Raw genomic sequence first — 16,389 nt, 5'->3', positions numbered from 1 at the left:
AAGAACGGAACCAACACAAATTGATAGCGAAGACGTATACATTCTTATTTCACACATCTTTCGCCTAAAGAAGCTACCGAGTATTTACAATTCTCCAACCCCCCAATCCGCAATGAAGATAGCGTATGGGCAAAAAGCAATAAAGGGATAGCCAAAATTTTCGCTAACATCTTAAAACGGTTTTCCAGTCTTTTCCTGCAGATAAATGTATTAATATAGATAATGAAATCCAAATGTATCTAGAATCTCTTTTCAAAAAGCTTTACTTTATCTTACACAACTGTATAACGCCGTATTAAGAAAATGACATTTCATTCTAGTTTGTAAATTAGCCCAAATAATATTAATTCCAGAACCCGGAAAATCCTTGGAGAAAATAATGACCTACATACCTATTAGCCTGCTCCCTATTATGTCTAAAATCCTGAAAAAAACTGCTGGTATCCAGAATAGAGCCTACTTTAAATGACAAACAAATAGTACCTTATCACCAGTTTGGCTTTAGGCCACAGCACGCTACCAGTGAACAACACTGGAAAACCATATTGCTCCGGAATCTTCTTAGACATCTCCCAGGCATTTGGCAAAGTCTGGCATATCTTTTATACAAAATCAAAAAAATCCTTCCCAGCAATTACTTCCAAATCCTAAGCTCCTACCTGCAAGAGACCGCCATTAGCTTGTAAAACATCACGATGAATATACCAGGTTTTATCCAATTATGGCTGAAGCCCCTGAAGACAGTGTTCTCTGACCAGTGCTGTACCTGATATTTACTGCGGACTTATTCAAATCACCAAAAGTCACAATAGCAATTTATGCAGATGACACAGTAGTAATATCTGCTCATGGAGACCTTGCCGTACACAAAGTACAGGTTAACCTAAATGTAATACAAACTTGGCTAAAAATGTATGGTCTACGAGCCAACGAGACAAAATCTGCGCAGGTAACATGTACAAACCGCAAGGGAAATTCCCCTTCGATATTGTTAAACGGTCAACCTCTGCCACAGAAAGACGACATAAAATAATTGGGAATGCATTTGGATCGCAGACTCACATAAAGAAAACGCATATTTACCAGGTGAAAACAGCTGGGCCTTAAATTCAGAAAACCATATTGGTTAATAGGGCGGAATTCAAAACTGTCAATCCACAACAAAATTTTAACATATAAGTTAATTTAAAACCCATTTGGAGCTATGGAATTCAGCTATGGGGAACAGCAGCTAGATGCAATATTTACATTCTTAAAAGGTTCAAATCTGAAGTCCTCCTAATTATAACTAATGCTCCATGGTACGTTCCAATGAAGACGATCGCATGAGACCTCAAAATGTCAATGGTCAATGAAGAAGTCACCAAACTCTGCCAACAATATGATCAGAGACTAATATACCACCTTAATAATCTAGCCCAAAATTACGGCACAACCAATCGAACGAAGAATCAAACGAAAGACCCCAGCCGACCTGTTAACTAAAAACTAGTCGCAGAAGCCCAATAGAATCTAGAGTAGAAGCCCAACCAAACCCTAAGACATACGTGACATTATTCTAGTGAAAATAATACACAGGAAATTGACGATGGGCAATTTTCTTGAAGGCATTTTTTCTTTAATAATATTTATATTGTTAAATATTGTCAGATAATTCACTTATTGTAATTCTATTACAGATTGTAAATACTGTGTGTCCGTAAAGTGTGGAATAAATTCGATATTTGCTAAATGAAAAGCCTTTTAAAAAAATCTAAAACATATCTATTTTTAAATTTAATGTTCTACATTTTACAATAAAATTTCATTATACAAGGTGATACACATCACAGTAATGACTTCATCGGCTCTTTTTTTAAATGTAACATCCTGTATTTTAGGACATTTTTAGATCGATAAAGATGAGCTGATTTCAAAAAAGTATTCAGCATTATCCAGTTTTCCTGCAGAGAACAAACTTTTAACATTCCACGTTTCAACTCTTAAAGTTGTTGGTTTCTGCGCTCTTGTACAAGGATTTCGCATGTTTACGACCAAGTGAGCCTTGTAGTCTTGTGTTTCTCTCACTCTGCTGAATCTTGGTATCCTGTTCCCATGATCAGTAGGGTTTCCACTATTTTTGGTGTACACCATAATGCCTTAACTAGGGGTACTTTATGAGTCGTTAATGCAGTGATTCCCCGTTGCCTTCTGCATCCTTCCGCTGTTGACCATCCTTGGTTCATCCGCCTTCGAAACCGATTTCTCGATCTCAGGACAAAAGAGTGCCCTTCCACATACTAGCTCATCCGCCCGAGGCCGTTGGCCAGTAAATGGTGGGATCGCTTATACCGGCAATCGTTCGCTGAATTACCTGTTAGTCCACGGGAGGTATTTTATTTCCCTCCTACCCACCGGTAAACCGGGTCGGACATTCCCCTATCCGCCACCTGGGGACGCGCTCTGTAGGGGTTACAGGTTCCCCCGAGAGGGGGAACGAAAATTCGTTTCGAAATTCATTTCTACTTAAAATTAATTCTAAACAATAATACAGAACATTCACGAATTAATACAATGATTGTACTACTTAATTTTTATTGAACGTTACTAAAAGTAATTACAGTTTACCAAAAACTAGAAGTAGGCTACTTTTTTGCAATTGATAATAAATAATTTATTTTCTAAGCGCATATCTTTCAAATTATATCCATTAGACCCGAGTATTATACTTTTTTGAAATCAGCTCATTTTTATCGATCTAAAAAATGTCCTAAATACAGGGTGTTACATTCAAAAAAAAAGAGCCGATGACGTCATGACTGTAATGTGTATCACCTTGTATAATGAAATTTTATTGTAAAATGTAGAACATTAAATTTAAAAATCGACGTGTTTTAGATTTTTTTAAAAAGGCTTTTCATTTAGGAAATATCGAATTCATTCCATACTTTACGGACACACTGTATATCGGAATGTTAAATAAAAAAATGTTTATGGCAATTACTGTAATGAGTTTAATTGAACCTACGTTTAGTATACATATATGAGTAGTTCCAGCCAACAACATATTATTTAAAAAATATAACTAAAGGCACCTGTCACGAATCAAGTTACTTGACTGATTTTGATCAATAAAAGTTGAATGAAAAATATAGTGCAAGCAAATCAGTTAAACTGTTTTTTTTGTTGCCTTTAAAAATATTTTTGTCGTAACTACCTACCTATATGCGGTTTAAATGCAGAATCCTCTATATTTCCCAAAATGAATGAATAGGAAGCTTTAAATCCGAGGTGTGAAGCCCCATTTGCATAAAATCTTACCACCAAAGAAGGACCGTTGCTGATGATGACAGGTGGTCTGAATACATTCCCAGAAATCACATGAATCCTTTGGCCAGTCCAATCAAAAAACTAAAACATAATATTGAGGTACCTATGATTTTTATAAAGCAATTAAAAATATAAAACAATTCTAGAATTCTAAAAGTCAAACTAAGAGTTTATTTTATAATTAAAAATCATTTCCATCAATCCATCCAATCATTAAAACAAAATATTTGTTTGATAAAAGCTCAGTAAGCTACAAGGAACTATTTTCTGAAAAATATTTTTTTCGTAACTTATACAGCTCTATACTAACCTCTATAATCGACGATGGATCCACGAGAAAATCGGTGAACAATAGGCTAATTCGACATGATTCTATCGTTTCGCAATTTATAACGTATTCAACGCTTAAATCCATGGGGTATAAATGTGGAAAAAAAGGCGACGATATGAACTGACTTGCATTGTTCATATTACTCGCAGTGGGATAACCTTGCAAAACAAATCTGTTTCCTATAAAATAAAAATTAATATTGTGGTTATACACTCGCGATCATAAAATCCGGGTCACCTTGAAAATCACCGATATTTCATTTTTAACGAGCTTTATCGTAAATAATAATAACACAAATGCAAACTAATGCATGTTTCTGAGAATTGTTGCGGTTTCCTTTGTAACAAAGAATTCCAATAGTGCTGATTTCGCGGTAAAGTGCACACTTCCCAAAATGAACGCTACCTGTAACTCCGCTTGTTTTAAATGTCTCGTTTGTACTTCGACTTTCTGTTCAAATGCAACGGACAAACGTTTATTATTGCCACCATTAGTGTTTATTAGTGCCATTATTAGTGTTTATTTTTTGACAAAAATGCCTGTGACTGTTGTTGAAACGGCACAAATTGTTGCACTTGTGGAAGACGGTTACACTCAACGGCAAGTCGCAAGAACTGTTGGCGTAAGCCTTTCTACGGTTCAACAAGTGCTTCAACGCTTTCAGGAGGCAAGTTTGCTAACCAGACGACCTGGTTCTGGATGAAGAAGAACGACCAAGGCACTAGATGACCGTTTCCTTGTGTTTCAGGCTTTACGAAACCGGACTTCAACTGCGGTTATGCATCAAAATCGTCTAGAGGAAGTACGAAATCGCAATTTTAGTGTTGCAACAGTCAGAAGAAGACTTCGTTCTTCTTGACTATCTTCTCGGGTAATGGCTAGAGGACCGCCACTTCTCCGGGTGCCTCGAGTTGCACGACTAGCTTTTGCTCGACAATACGTGCATTGGGGAATTAACGATTGTAGCAAAGTATTATACTCAGATGAATCCCGTTTCTGCCTAACTGGATCCGATGGACGTGTAAGAGTTTGGAGGAGAACCGGTGAACGATTTTCACAAGCTTGCATTGCTCCAAGAATGCCATTTGGTGGAGGCTCGGTCATGGCTTGGGGAGGTATATCTTCCGACTTCCACACAGAATTACCCTTCATCGAAAATGGGTCCCTAACTGCACGAAGGTACATTACGGAGATTCCGGAAGAACATGTTATGCCCAACATGGCAGGGCTTGGAGAAAACGCCGTTTTTATGCAGGACAACGTGCGACCGCACGTTGCCAGGATCAGTATGTAATACTTGGACGAAGTTGGAATTACGGGGGTACCTTGGCCAGCTAGGTCTCCGGACCTGAATCTCATCGAACATCTCTGGGACGATTTGAAAAACGTATTCAAACCCATACACCTCCTCCTAACAACGCACAGGAGCTTAAGGATCTGTTAGTGAGAGAGTGGAATAACATACCACAACATGTAATCCGGAGAAAAATTGAGAGTATGCCCCGTCGTCTGCAAGAGGTTATTAGAGCAAGGGGAGGCAATACACGATATTGGTCATTGAAATTTCACTGATTTTTTACCACGTTCTGTATTTTCCATTTTTTTTCGTATGTCTGTTTTATCAACAATTTGATTTGTTTTCTGTTTTTTTCAATAAAAACAATAAAAAACCATTTTTTTCTTTCAAAACAAAAATTGATGACAAATAAAAAATACATTAGCCAAAAAAAAGGTTATTACTGCGCCAGAGGCAAAAATATTTAAGAAACTTGAAATTTTCAAGATGACCCGGATTTTATGATCGCGAGTGTATTTGTTTAATACGGTGACCTATGAGCTGGTAAAAATAATTGTAACACCTATATCTGATGATTAGATATTAACAGTATTTTCATATACCTAAACTGGAGTTTTTAATAGTTTCGTCTTATTTTGAATACTAATTACCATATATTATTCTTCTTCTTTTGCGTGGGCTATTGACTAACTGCCCACATTTAGATTTCTCCAGTTTAATTCCATTTATTCTCTTATGCTAAATATACTCACAATTTCACACGATCCACGTTCCCTGTACCTACTGTCATTCCATCAGTATATGGTTGGATATTGGATATTATCAATACAAAAACTATAGTCGATAGCTTTCTTTTACAGTAATTGAACCCCAGTAGTTAGTTTTAGGTTGTAAGAGCCTGCTGCAGATCAAATGCTATCACCAACAGAGAGTCATCATTGATATTTTTATAACTTTTAAGAAGCAACTGAAGAGTCAAATATATTTTTTTTGTTTGTTTAAGTTGAACTATTTAAGAGACATTTTTAGAATCATCAGATTGGTTATTTTTTAGTGTAATATCTATTTTATTGCAATAATTACAGGTATCGCTTTTTAGAGGAAACAGTTCTTATTCACCGGGATAAAGGTTGTAAATGTTATATGTATAAACCCAGTGAGTAACTATTTTTGGTGAGGACTTTTGGAACGCTTATAATGACTGAACACAGTAGGTAGGGATATAATGTATTCTCGTACCATTAAAATACTCTTCATTCCTTTAAAATATCATTTTATTTGCTGAGTCACCGTTCCCCCTAAGATGTGTACTAACAGTGCCGCTGCTGTTGGTTTTGTCCAATATGATTCTAACACTCTTTTCAGAGATTCCATGAAAGCTATAGAAATCACTGCGCTAATACTGCTTGCTTAATGTGATTAATGGACACAGTGTATGCAGATGTCTTTATAACAGACCTTTTTATTTTTTACTAGTTAAGTAAGTTCGTGTAATCTTCTGGCTAAGGTCTAGTGTTGGGTTTTCAGGTCGCGCAAGTGCCCCTAATGTGACTTATGTTGACTCATAATTTCGTAGCCGGGACCGACGGCTTTACGTGCCCTCCGAAGCACGGTGGTAGCTCAGTTAAATTAAAAATTGAAAAAAAATTCGGTGGCGGGATTCGAACCTGGACCCTCCAGCTTGTTAAACCAGTAAGCCATTGAGCTACGGCTGCCACTTTACTGATTAACAACTTGGATAGGTAAGCATTATGTAGGTTATACTTCCGGATTTTCCAGAATGATTCGAGAATATGGCTAACGTGGTTAGCACCATTTTTTTCAAAACATTCGCAGACGCAAGGAGATCCAATTTTACATAGGTACTTTTTTGGTCTTTCTTGAAATTCTACAGACACCTGAATTTCGTTTCTTTTTAGATACATTTTTCTACCACTCATTCACCTTCACAAGTCTCTTTCATAAAGAATTTGGCACAAAAAGGTCAGGGTCAAAAACGCACATCGGCATATCGGCATACTAACGAAAGAAGATAGAAGCAAAACTTCCGACCTTTGCGAAAGTGCTGAGATCCTGAAGAAAACACACTTCCCCGGTTCTAGCACCTCAACAACACCAAACTGGATGGAAGAAACAATTATACCCTCACTAAACGACTGCCATTTCGCTAGAACAGTGATTAATGAAGAAAAGGTGAGATGTGCCGTATTAAGCTTCACCGCTTTCAAATCACCAGGGCCTGACGGCATATATCCAGCCCTACTAAGCTGGGGATTGGATATCCTTCTGCCGCACTTTGTGGGAATATTGAGCGCCTTTCTGGCTCTGAGCTATATTCCTAGGAAGTGGAGAGAGGTACGTGTGGTCTTCATACCAAAACCAGTTAGGATGGACTACACCCTACCTAAGGCTTTCCAACCAATTCGCTTAACATTTTTTCTCTTAAAAACTATGAAAATGCTGTGAGAGGCACATAAGAGATGAAGTTCTGGTTCATAACCCACTTCATCCAAATCAACATGCATATACTTCGGGAAGATCTACCGATTCTGCACTGCATCAAGTAGTGGGAAGAATAGAAAGATCGCTGAATGATAAAGAATCCACCGTAGGTATATTCATAGACATTGAGGGAGCGTTTGATAAAACCACATTCCCAACGATCAGTCAACAGCTCGATGTCAGGAGTGTTCCCCTGGCCGTGAGCGAATGGATATTCAGTATGCTCTCTAATGGAGCAATAAGCATAAGTGTAGAAGACAGTTTTTGTTAGAGGTATGGTTACAAAGGGGTGTCCACAGAGAAGGGTGCTATCACCACTCCTTTGAAACATAGTTCTAGATACCCTGGTTGACCAGCTCAGTAGCAACGGGTACTACCAATAGCCTATGCAGACGATATTACTGTCCTGCAAAGCGGTAAGTTTGAGAACACACCAAGTGAGACATTACAAGTTGCTCTCCAACTAATAGAAACATGGCGCAAGGAACAGTCACTATCTATAAATCTTAAGAAGATAGAGATGGTCCTCTTCACCAGGAAAAGAAGAATCACGGGGTTAATACCCCCAAGGATTTTAAACTACAGTCTGGCGAGGTGACATACCTTGGTATTACCCTTGACAGGCTATTAACATGGAACTCCCACTTAAATGGTAGAGCTAAAAGAGCATATGTTGCCTATAAGCAGTTTCGACGAACAGTCAAACGCACATGGAGCTTTTCGCCCAGAGTGATCGCCTGGATCTGCATTGCTCCTACTAGGCCAATGCTAACTTACGGAGCTATTGCTTGTGTACCAAAAGTGCTACAGGCAACAGCGATTAATAAACTAAACAATATTAGGCAAGTGGTTTACCCCTATAAGCAGAGCATAAGCCGATTAATTTTTTTATTTCTACAGCACCAAAAATTTTTATTCGATTCTATATATTTTTTCAAGTTCACATGTACTTTTTTAAATTTTTTAAGTGGACCGGAAATTTTTATTAGCAAATGACTTATAACAAAAAAAACTTTCCCGAATCGCTTTGAGTTTTTTTAGAAGGTATCTTATCAAAGTAAAAACTTTTTCTTTCTTGGTAATTTTTTGAAAAATGCTTCCTTTTCGAGTTATTTGCCATTTTTTGTGGAAAAAATGCCATAATTAGTAATTTTTGAAATTTTTTTCTAAACAATTACTAAATTAATTGCAATTCTAAAAAATATCTTTCTAATCTTTAAACCTTTAAGTACAAGTAAGAATATTTTGACAAGGATAAATTGATTGATCTTGCTCAAAACATGGAACCAAATATTTTGAATATGCAATTTATCGCTGTATATGATAATATAACGGTCACGGAGATACAGGCGGGCGGCGCGGCACTTACAAATCTTTGTAAATTTAAAACTATGTTTTGAACCAGATAAAAATGACTGTCAAAATATTCTTAATTATACTTAAGTCGAATCGATTTGGGAAATTGTTTTGTTGTTATAAGTTATTTGTTAATAACAATTTCCAATCCACTTAAAAAAATACATTTGAACTTGAAAAAATATAATATAGAATCGAATACAAAAGGTTTGGTGCGGTAGAAATGCAACAAAAAATTAGTCGGTATATTTCGTTTCTAAGCGTCTTTTGCTGGAAAAACAACATCAGCTCCTGGAATGGAGTTGCTCATTGGCATCATCCCTCTAGACTTAAATGTCAAAGAGGTGGCGCTGTTGACAATGATGTGACTGCGCTCAGCTGGTGCAAACCTTGATTTAGGAATGGTACAATTGAGAACTCGTTTCTGACGGGGAGAGCTGGAGGCGCTGCCTCTATTACAGGTAGTCTGCGACTCAATTAAACCAAAGTTTGTTTTTAACAATCACTACAAAATCGAAACGAGATAGTATAGGGAGTCAAACGTTGCAAATACGTATTGCTTATACACCGATGGCTCCAAAATAGAAGAAGGCTCAGTATGCGGGATATACTCCAGATCACTGAACCTAAGAATAAAGTGAAGTATGGGCAAAAATGCCAGCGTAGGTCAGACAAAACTGGCTGGTATCTTCATAGCCACAAAAGAGATAACCCAAAAAGGTATACCCAGGAAAACTACAATAATTTGCACAGATAGCAGACAAGCGCTACTAACCTTGAATAGACCACGTGTCACAACAGGATTAGTAATGGAGTATCACGAGTCACTAACTTAAGTTTCGGATGATAATAATAGCACCATGAGGTGAGTTAACGGACACAATAAGAATAAAGGCAACCGCATTGCTGACCAATTAGCTAGGGTCTTAGGGGCTGGGGATCTTTTTGGTTATGCAACTAGAACAATCGCGGAAATTGCCAAATGTCACTTCTACACGCACACAGTGAAAATATGGGAAGAACGGCAAGGATGTAGACTTGCCAGGGTAATACTAAGTAACCTTGAAAAGTCAGCATCAAAGAAGTACTTGGGAATGACCAGCAAAAAACTACGCTTGACAGTTGGTTTTTTAACTGGTCATTACCAACTAACCAAACACCTAAACGGACTGGGGCTAGAAGACACGCCTCTATGCAGGAAGTTTGAACAAGAAGACGAACCTGTATAGTATGTCCTATATGAATGCCTGGAGTTATCGTTACGGTGATATCGTTTAACGAGAGTGTACGTTCGGCGAGCCCTGGTCCACACCTGTCCACATAAAGGAGAGATGGCCCCTGGTGACTTGTCCATCTTCCTAAAAATGGCAGGATGGACAATGAGCTAAGGACGACAGCTCTCTGGGAGGATGCACAATGTGTCAATTGTAGCCTAACTGCTGTGGGACTTAACTTGCCCTCCCTACTCTACAGATTCAGAACAATGTCATTGGAAAGTTCTATGTTAGTTATATTTTTACAAAAACAAAAAAAATTGCAGTCACGTTGTCTTTAAGATAAATAAACTTAAGAACTGAGAACTGATGTGCAGGAACACAACGTTGACCATTGATTATCAAATACCGTCGCTTCAATCTCGAACTTCCTTTTCTTCTTTGAGTACCGTCTTTCAACCGGACGTTGGATATCATCATCACTATCTTTACTCTATCTATTGCTGCTCTGAAGAGTTCTAGAGTTCTATTGAACTGCTTTTAAACCAGTTTCTTAAATTTAATCATGACACACATCTTTCTCACACTCCTTCCTCCTCTTATATTTCCCTGTATTGTCAATATTAGCATTTCATATCGCTGTCACCTCATTAAGTGTCCCAAATTTGTAAATTCCAATATTGTAACTTTCTTATTTTTACTGTGTTGATTATTTCGTCTTCTTTGTCCATTTCGCGGAATACTTCCGTGTTCCTTTTCTTTTGTGTCCATGCTATTATAAGCATACTTCTGTAATACCACATTTCAAATGACTGTAGCTTATTTACGTTTTTTTCCTTCGGTGTACAGCTTTCAAGTCTATATTGTATCATCGAAAACAGGTAATATCTCTTTACCTCTAATATCTTTATTACAGAGAATTGCTTTCGTTTTTACAAACGCATTTCTTGCTAATAAAAATGAAATAGATAGTTAAGGTTTGATTTCTGGTATATTTCTGCCTCTTGTAATCGTACTCATGGTAAGCTCTAATGAAATAAAACCTCTTCCATCCATTAAAGTAAATATTTCAAATATTTATCTTTAGATAATCATGCTTAAGATATTACAACAAGAGCGAATTCGACAATTTTATCATCGTATACTGTAGAAAATATACCTTAAAAACGAACGACGAAAAAAACTTTTTTAGAAAATGTTAAGTTTGCTCTCTTTATCGCCAATGCCTCGTTTGGAATACTAAAAAAAGAGGTCTCAGTGATAGAGAAAATAGCTTTATTTCTAATTTGTAATCGAGGGACCGACTTTATTTGGAACTGTTAACTTTAAAACTTTAAAATCCTGAAAGGTTCGATACAGATAATATTATTTATTTTTGATATGCACAACAATAAATGTATTTGATTGCAAATTATCTTCGAAGACAAAATGGACAACAGTAGAAGACCAGGTTGTACAATAAAATCCTGTTTGAGGAATCAGTTGGTGGTACAGATAAAATACAACTTCGTTCTTTCGAAAGATCGTAGATAGAATTTAAATCGCATTGTTGATCTCCAACGCTCAAAGAGAACATGGACATTTTAATATACATAGACAATGAACATGGACAAACAAATATATTATTGCTTATTATTATTATTCCCAGTAAAATAGTTATTATTATTTACAATACAAAAATTATAAATTTATACTTACTTTTTGTAAAATAGTCCAGCGTAAAGGCATGTCCATATTCATTATTATACACAAAAGTAAAAGCCAATGTCCTTGTTTTACTAATGTAAGTCAAATTCGATGTATTACTTTTGATAAACCTCCCGCAAAATTGTTCTCCAGAAGCATCGTCAATGGGAGGTTCATATATCCAAACATAATCACAACCACAAGTATCGAAAACTGAAGCCTTTCCACAATTTCTAGATATATTTAAGTACCTGTAATATAAAGGTTTATAAAAAATATAAGTACAAATATAACTATGGGAGGCAATGTATAAATTAGAAATACAGACGGAACTCATAGAAGCTGCAAAAGCTCTGTATAAAGAAAATAAAGTGTCCATTAAAATGGGAACAAGAATCATAGGAGACTTCACCACAACAAAAGGGCTTCTGTAGAGTTGTTCCACATCTCCAACCCTATTCAAAATATACTTAAAGAAAGCCTTGACTACATGAAAAAGAAAATGCGAAGGCATGGGAGTACCGGTACGGAACGAATACCTATATACATTAAGCTTTGCAGACGATCAAGTAGTGATTGCACAAGACCAAGACGACCTCAGCTACATGATGAAGAAACTACAAGAAGAATATACCAAGGCTGGCCTAGATATTAACCTCGCGAAAACAGAGTACCTATCTACAAGTGAAGAAGACATAGAAGATCTACAGATTGATGACAACGTAACAATCAAAGGAACGGATAAATTCAAATACTTGGGGTTTATAATCACGAAAAAGGCAACAACAGAGGAAGAAATTACACAAAGATTAGGACAAACAAGAACAGCAATCCGACAACTTAACTCGGTATGGTGGGATAGACACCCAAATATGAAGACAAAAACACAGATTTATAAAACATTAGAGCGAAGTATTAGGACATATGGGGCTGAAAATTGGACCATAAATAAGAAAAACAGCAGTAAGATAGTAGCAACAGAGATGGAATGCCTGCGAAGATGCTGCAGAGTAACAAGAATGGATAGGAGAAGTAATGACGAAATTAAGCAAAGAACATCAATAGAAACAGACATACTAACATATATAGAACAAAAAAGACTAAAGTGGTATGGACATGTAAGAAGAACTAGCGACAGCAGATGGATAAAGAGAATAACCGAATGGAGCCCCATAGGAAGGAGGAAAAGAGGACGACCCCGAAAATCCTGAAGGAACGAAGTAGACGACGCCATGAGGAAGAGAGGCCTAAACGATGGAGAATGGGACAACAGAGAGAGATGGAAACGATTGAGCGAGGGAAGGCTGTGAATACTGTAGAATCCCTGAATATATATACAAATAGAACTGAAAAAAGTTAACAACTTATTAAACTAAATACTATATTATTGTACATTATGTACAAAAAACTATGTATGATATTACAGTCTAGCTTAGAACTGGAGTACATACCAAAAGCGTGAAGGCTTATACCCAAACCTGGCGAAACTGGACAAACAAACTAAGCCTATGAAATCGATAAGTCTGGTGTCATTCGTACTGAAGACTCAAGAAAAACTGTTCGATAGGCACATTAGAGTGATGCATTAGTGGAATTTTCTATGGATTAGGGACAGGATACGTATCGAGTGAACGCTCTACGAAACGGCACTGCACCAGTGGCCGCTCGTGAGGTAGTGGCATAGAGCCATGGCATTATCTTAATTTTATGCCGAAACATATTTTTTATCTTTAAAACGTCTTAATGCCTGTTAATTTTTTGTGTGTATTTCTTTTTATCATCATAAATTATATAAAATCTGGCAACTGTGTGGGATAATCTTACCATCTTAATCTGTGTACCATTATCATACTGGTGCGTATGACAAGGGAAAGATTTTAGGAGCATTCTATACAGGGTGTTTCAAAAAGGTATGTCATAAATTAAATCACGCATTCCAGGGACAAAAATAAATTGATTGAATCCAACTTATCTTAATACAAAAGTGTACACAAAAAAGTTACAGCCCTTTGAATTTACAAAACAAAAATTGTTTTTTTTTGCATTGTCTCCTAAACTACTAGACATTTTGTAATAAAAATGGACACGTTACTTTCTTGTTCTGAAAGCATTTTTCATACAAAAGAAACAAAACAAAATCTAAGCGCCTCTATAAATATGATATTACAATAAATGTTCAAAATGCCCCACATTTTCTTCTATACACATTCGGTATCGTTTTAATAAGGAAAATCGAATGCGCTGAAAAATCATATTTTTCTGACGAAATTGATTTGCAGCTTTAATTATTTTAACCCTCAATTAGTGTTCGTCCTCTATTGTTACAGAATCCACTTTCTCTTTCATAAACCCCCGTAAGCAAAAGTCCATGGGGTTAAGACCTGGACTTCTGCGTGGCCAAGAAATAGGTGCGTCACGACCCTTTCCAATCCACCGACAAGAATACTGCCTGCAAAGGTGTTCCCGGACTTCATTACTGTAATGCGGTGGAGCACCATCTTATAAAAACCACATATTTTGCCTTGTAAATACTCTTGTAAATGGTTTGCCAAGAACTGCAAATAAATATCACCATTTAAATTGTTGGGAAGAGATACTGGGCATATTAGCCTCGTCGGTAAACAAAATATTTCTAATAAAATTAACTTTTCGAGTGTTTTCCATTAACATGCAATCGCAAAATCCAATCCTTTTAGGATAATCTTCAACCAATAACTCTTGAACCGTTGTTAAGTGATAGGGTTTAAGCAGCTGATCCTTCAAACGCCTCCAAACCCTTACGTGAGGAACATTTAGTTGAGCAGCTATTACCCTTGTACTTGTTCCAGGGACTTCTTCAATGATTTCTAAAATGTCTTCGTCAGTTGCATCCATTATTGGACGACCACTATTGCCAGCAACTTGCGGTTGAAATGTACCCGTTTCCCGTAAACGACGATCAATGGTCAGAAATAATCGTCTATCGGGTGTATTTCGATTGGGGTATTTTACTGCATAACGCCTTGCGGCTGCTGCACTACTTCCTTAACATTCACCTACGATATTCCCGATAGTTTATTGAAATCATAATTTAATCTGATCCAACTTACCCAAAGTTAAATGCATATCTGCCATTTCCTGAAATGTGTAGGCCATTGTAATATCAACATTTTTAATATTAATCTTATTCACACAATAGCTTCAAATTATTGACTATTATTGATGGAACTGTTTGTAATTATTGTATCCGTAGAAACTAATTGTAACTATTGTATAATTGTAACTAAACTAGGAAAAAACTAGTTTTTCGAAAAAGTGATAAGAGGCAAAAAAGTTTTAAAAATAATGTACTAATAACATACTCAAAAGTTTGGGGGGATTTAGAGCTGCACACCCCCCTTAAAATTTTTCTGTGCGCTTAGATTTCGTTGTTTCTTTTGTATGAAAAATGCTTTCAGAGCAAGAAAGTAACGTGTCCATTTTTATTACAAAATGTCAAGTAGTTTAGGAGATAATGCAAAAAAACAATTTTTATTTTGTAACTTCAAAGGGCTGTAACTTTTTTTGTGTACACTTTTGTACTAAGGTAAGTTGGATTCAATCAATTTATTTTTGTCGCCGGAATGCGTGATTTAATTTATGACATACCTTTTTGAAACACCCTGTATAAGTAACACAGATAGAGCTATATTGGACTTTTAATAATACGTTAAAAATCTTTGTGTCGGGCTCAAGAAGAAAGATCTTCTACTAGATCGTAAGATAGTATCCATTTATTTTAAATTTCTGTACGCGCTCGCTTGTCGCTTTTATTATGTATATTATCTATTACTAAGTTTTTATATTTATAATTAAACTTTAATTTATTAATTTACAATGAATCAAATTAGTATCTTAAAAAACTCTTTTAGTGGGTTTTCGTTAGAAAAAACTACAAATTAAAGAACTAAGTCGGACTATACCCGATTTAAAAATTCAAAAACAAAGTGGAAGTGGACAAAAATGTCGCTTTTGTAAATTTAATAAAACTATTTATGATAAAAATAGCTGGTTGTGTGGTTGCAAATAAACTAATAAACTAATAAACAAATGGATAAGAATCGATATGTTTTGAATCAAATTGTAAATTGTATAAGGTTGTGTGGAGCTTTCGAGTTAGCTTTAAGAGGTCACGACGAAAAGAAAAATTCAGAAAATAGAGGCATATTTACGGAGCTGATTAATTTTAGCGCCGAATTATACAACGATTTAAAGGTTCATATTCAAAATTCCAAATATTTTAAAGGTACCTCAAAAACAACCCAAAAATAACTTCTTGAGTGCAAGTTAGATGTTTATCAAGAGGAATTAGGAAAGAAATTGAAAATTCTCCTTGTGTTGCAGTGATTTCCGATAAAATGACGAAAGTTCCTGGTGAATTACAGTTAGTTATAGTTTTCCGATATTTGTGTAAAGGACGACCAGTTGAGAGATTTTAAAGATTTTAAGTGGTGGACGGACATGATGCCAAATCAATCGCTGAATGCATTTTATATGTCTTAAATTCCTTATTAAAACATACTCCGAACAAATTAATTGCTCAAAGTTATGATGGCGCATCTGTTATGAGTGGTGGATTAAATGGTGTGTAAAAAATTATTAAGGAAACATATATTCTCTTGTAAATTACGTTCATTGTTATACGTTCACTTTTTTACTTTATCAGTAGACCCATT

The 16,389-nt window shown here is 36.1% G+C and overlaps 1 protein-coding gene across 1 annotated transcript in view; it reads right to left on the bottom strand.

The window, feature by feature from the left end:
• Positions 1-16,389, bottom strand: part of Culd (CUB and LDLa domain) — a 52,277-nt gene that overhangs the window by 26,615 nt on the left and 9,273 nt on the right. Inside the window, exons 2-4 of the mRNA XM_072525759.1 lie at positions 11,708-11,946; positions 3,620-3,819; positions 3,201-3,390 (exon numbers count right to left, since the gene is read on the bottom strand). Coding sequence (XP_072381860.1) covers positions 3,201-3,390; positions 3,620-3,819; positions 11,708-11,946 — 629 coding nt within the window. The remainder of the gene's footprint in view (positions 1-3,200; positions 3,391-3,619; positions 3,820-11,707; positions 11,947-16,389) is intronic.

This window comes from Diabrotica undecimpunctata, chromosome 3 (genome assembly GCF_040954645.1).
Source record: "Diabrotica undecimpunctata isolate CICGRU chromosome 3, icDiaUnde3, whole genome shotgun sequence".
NCBI lineage: Eukaryota > Metazoa > Arthropoda > Insecta > Coleoptera > Chrysomelidae > Diabrotica > Diabrotica undecimpunctata.
The sequence above is the reverse complement of the archived record's forward strand: the minus strand, read 5'-3'. Positions and strand labels throughout refer to the sequence as shown.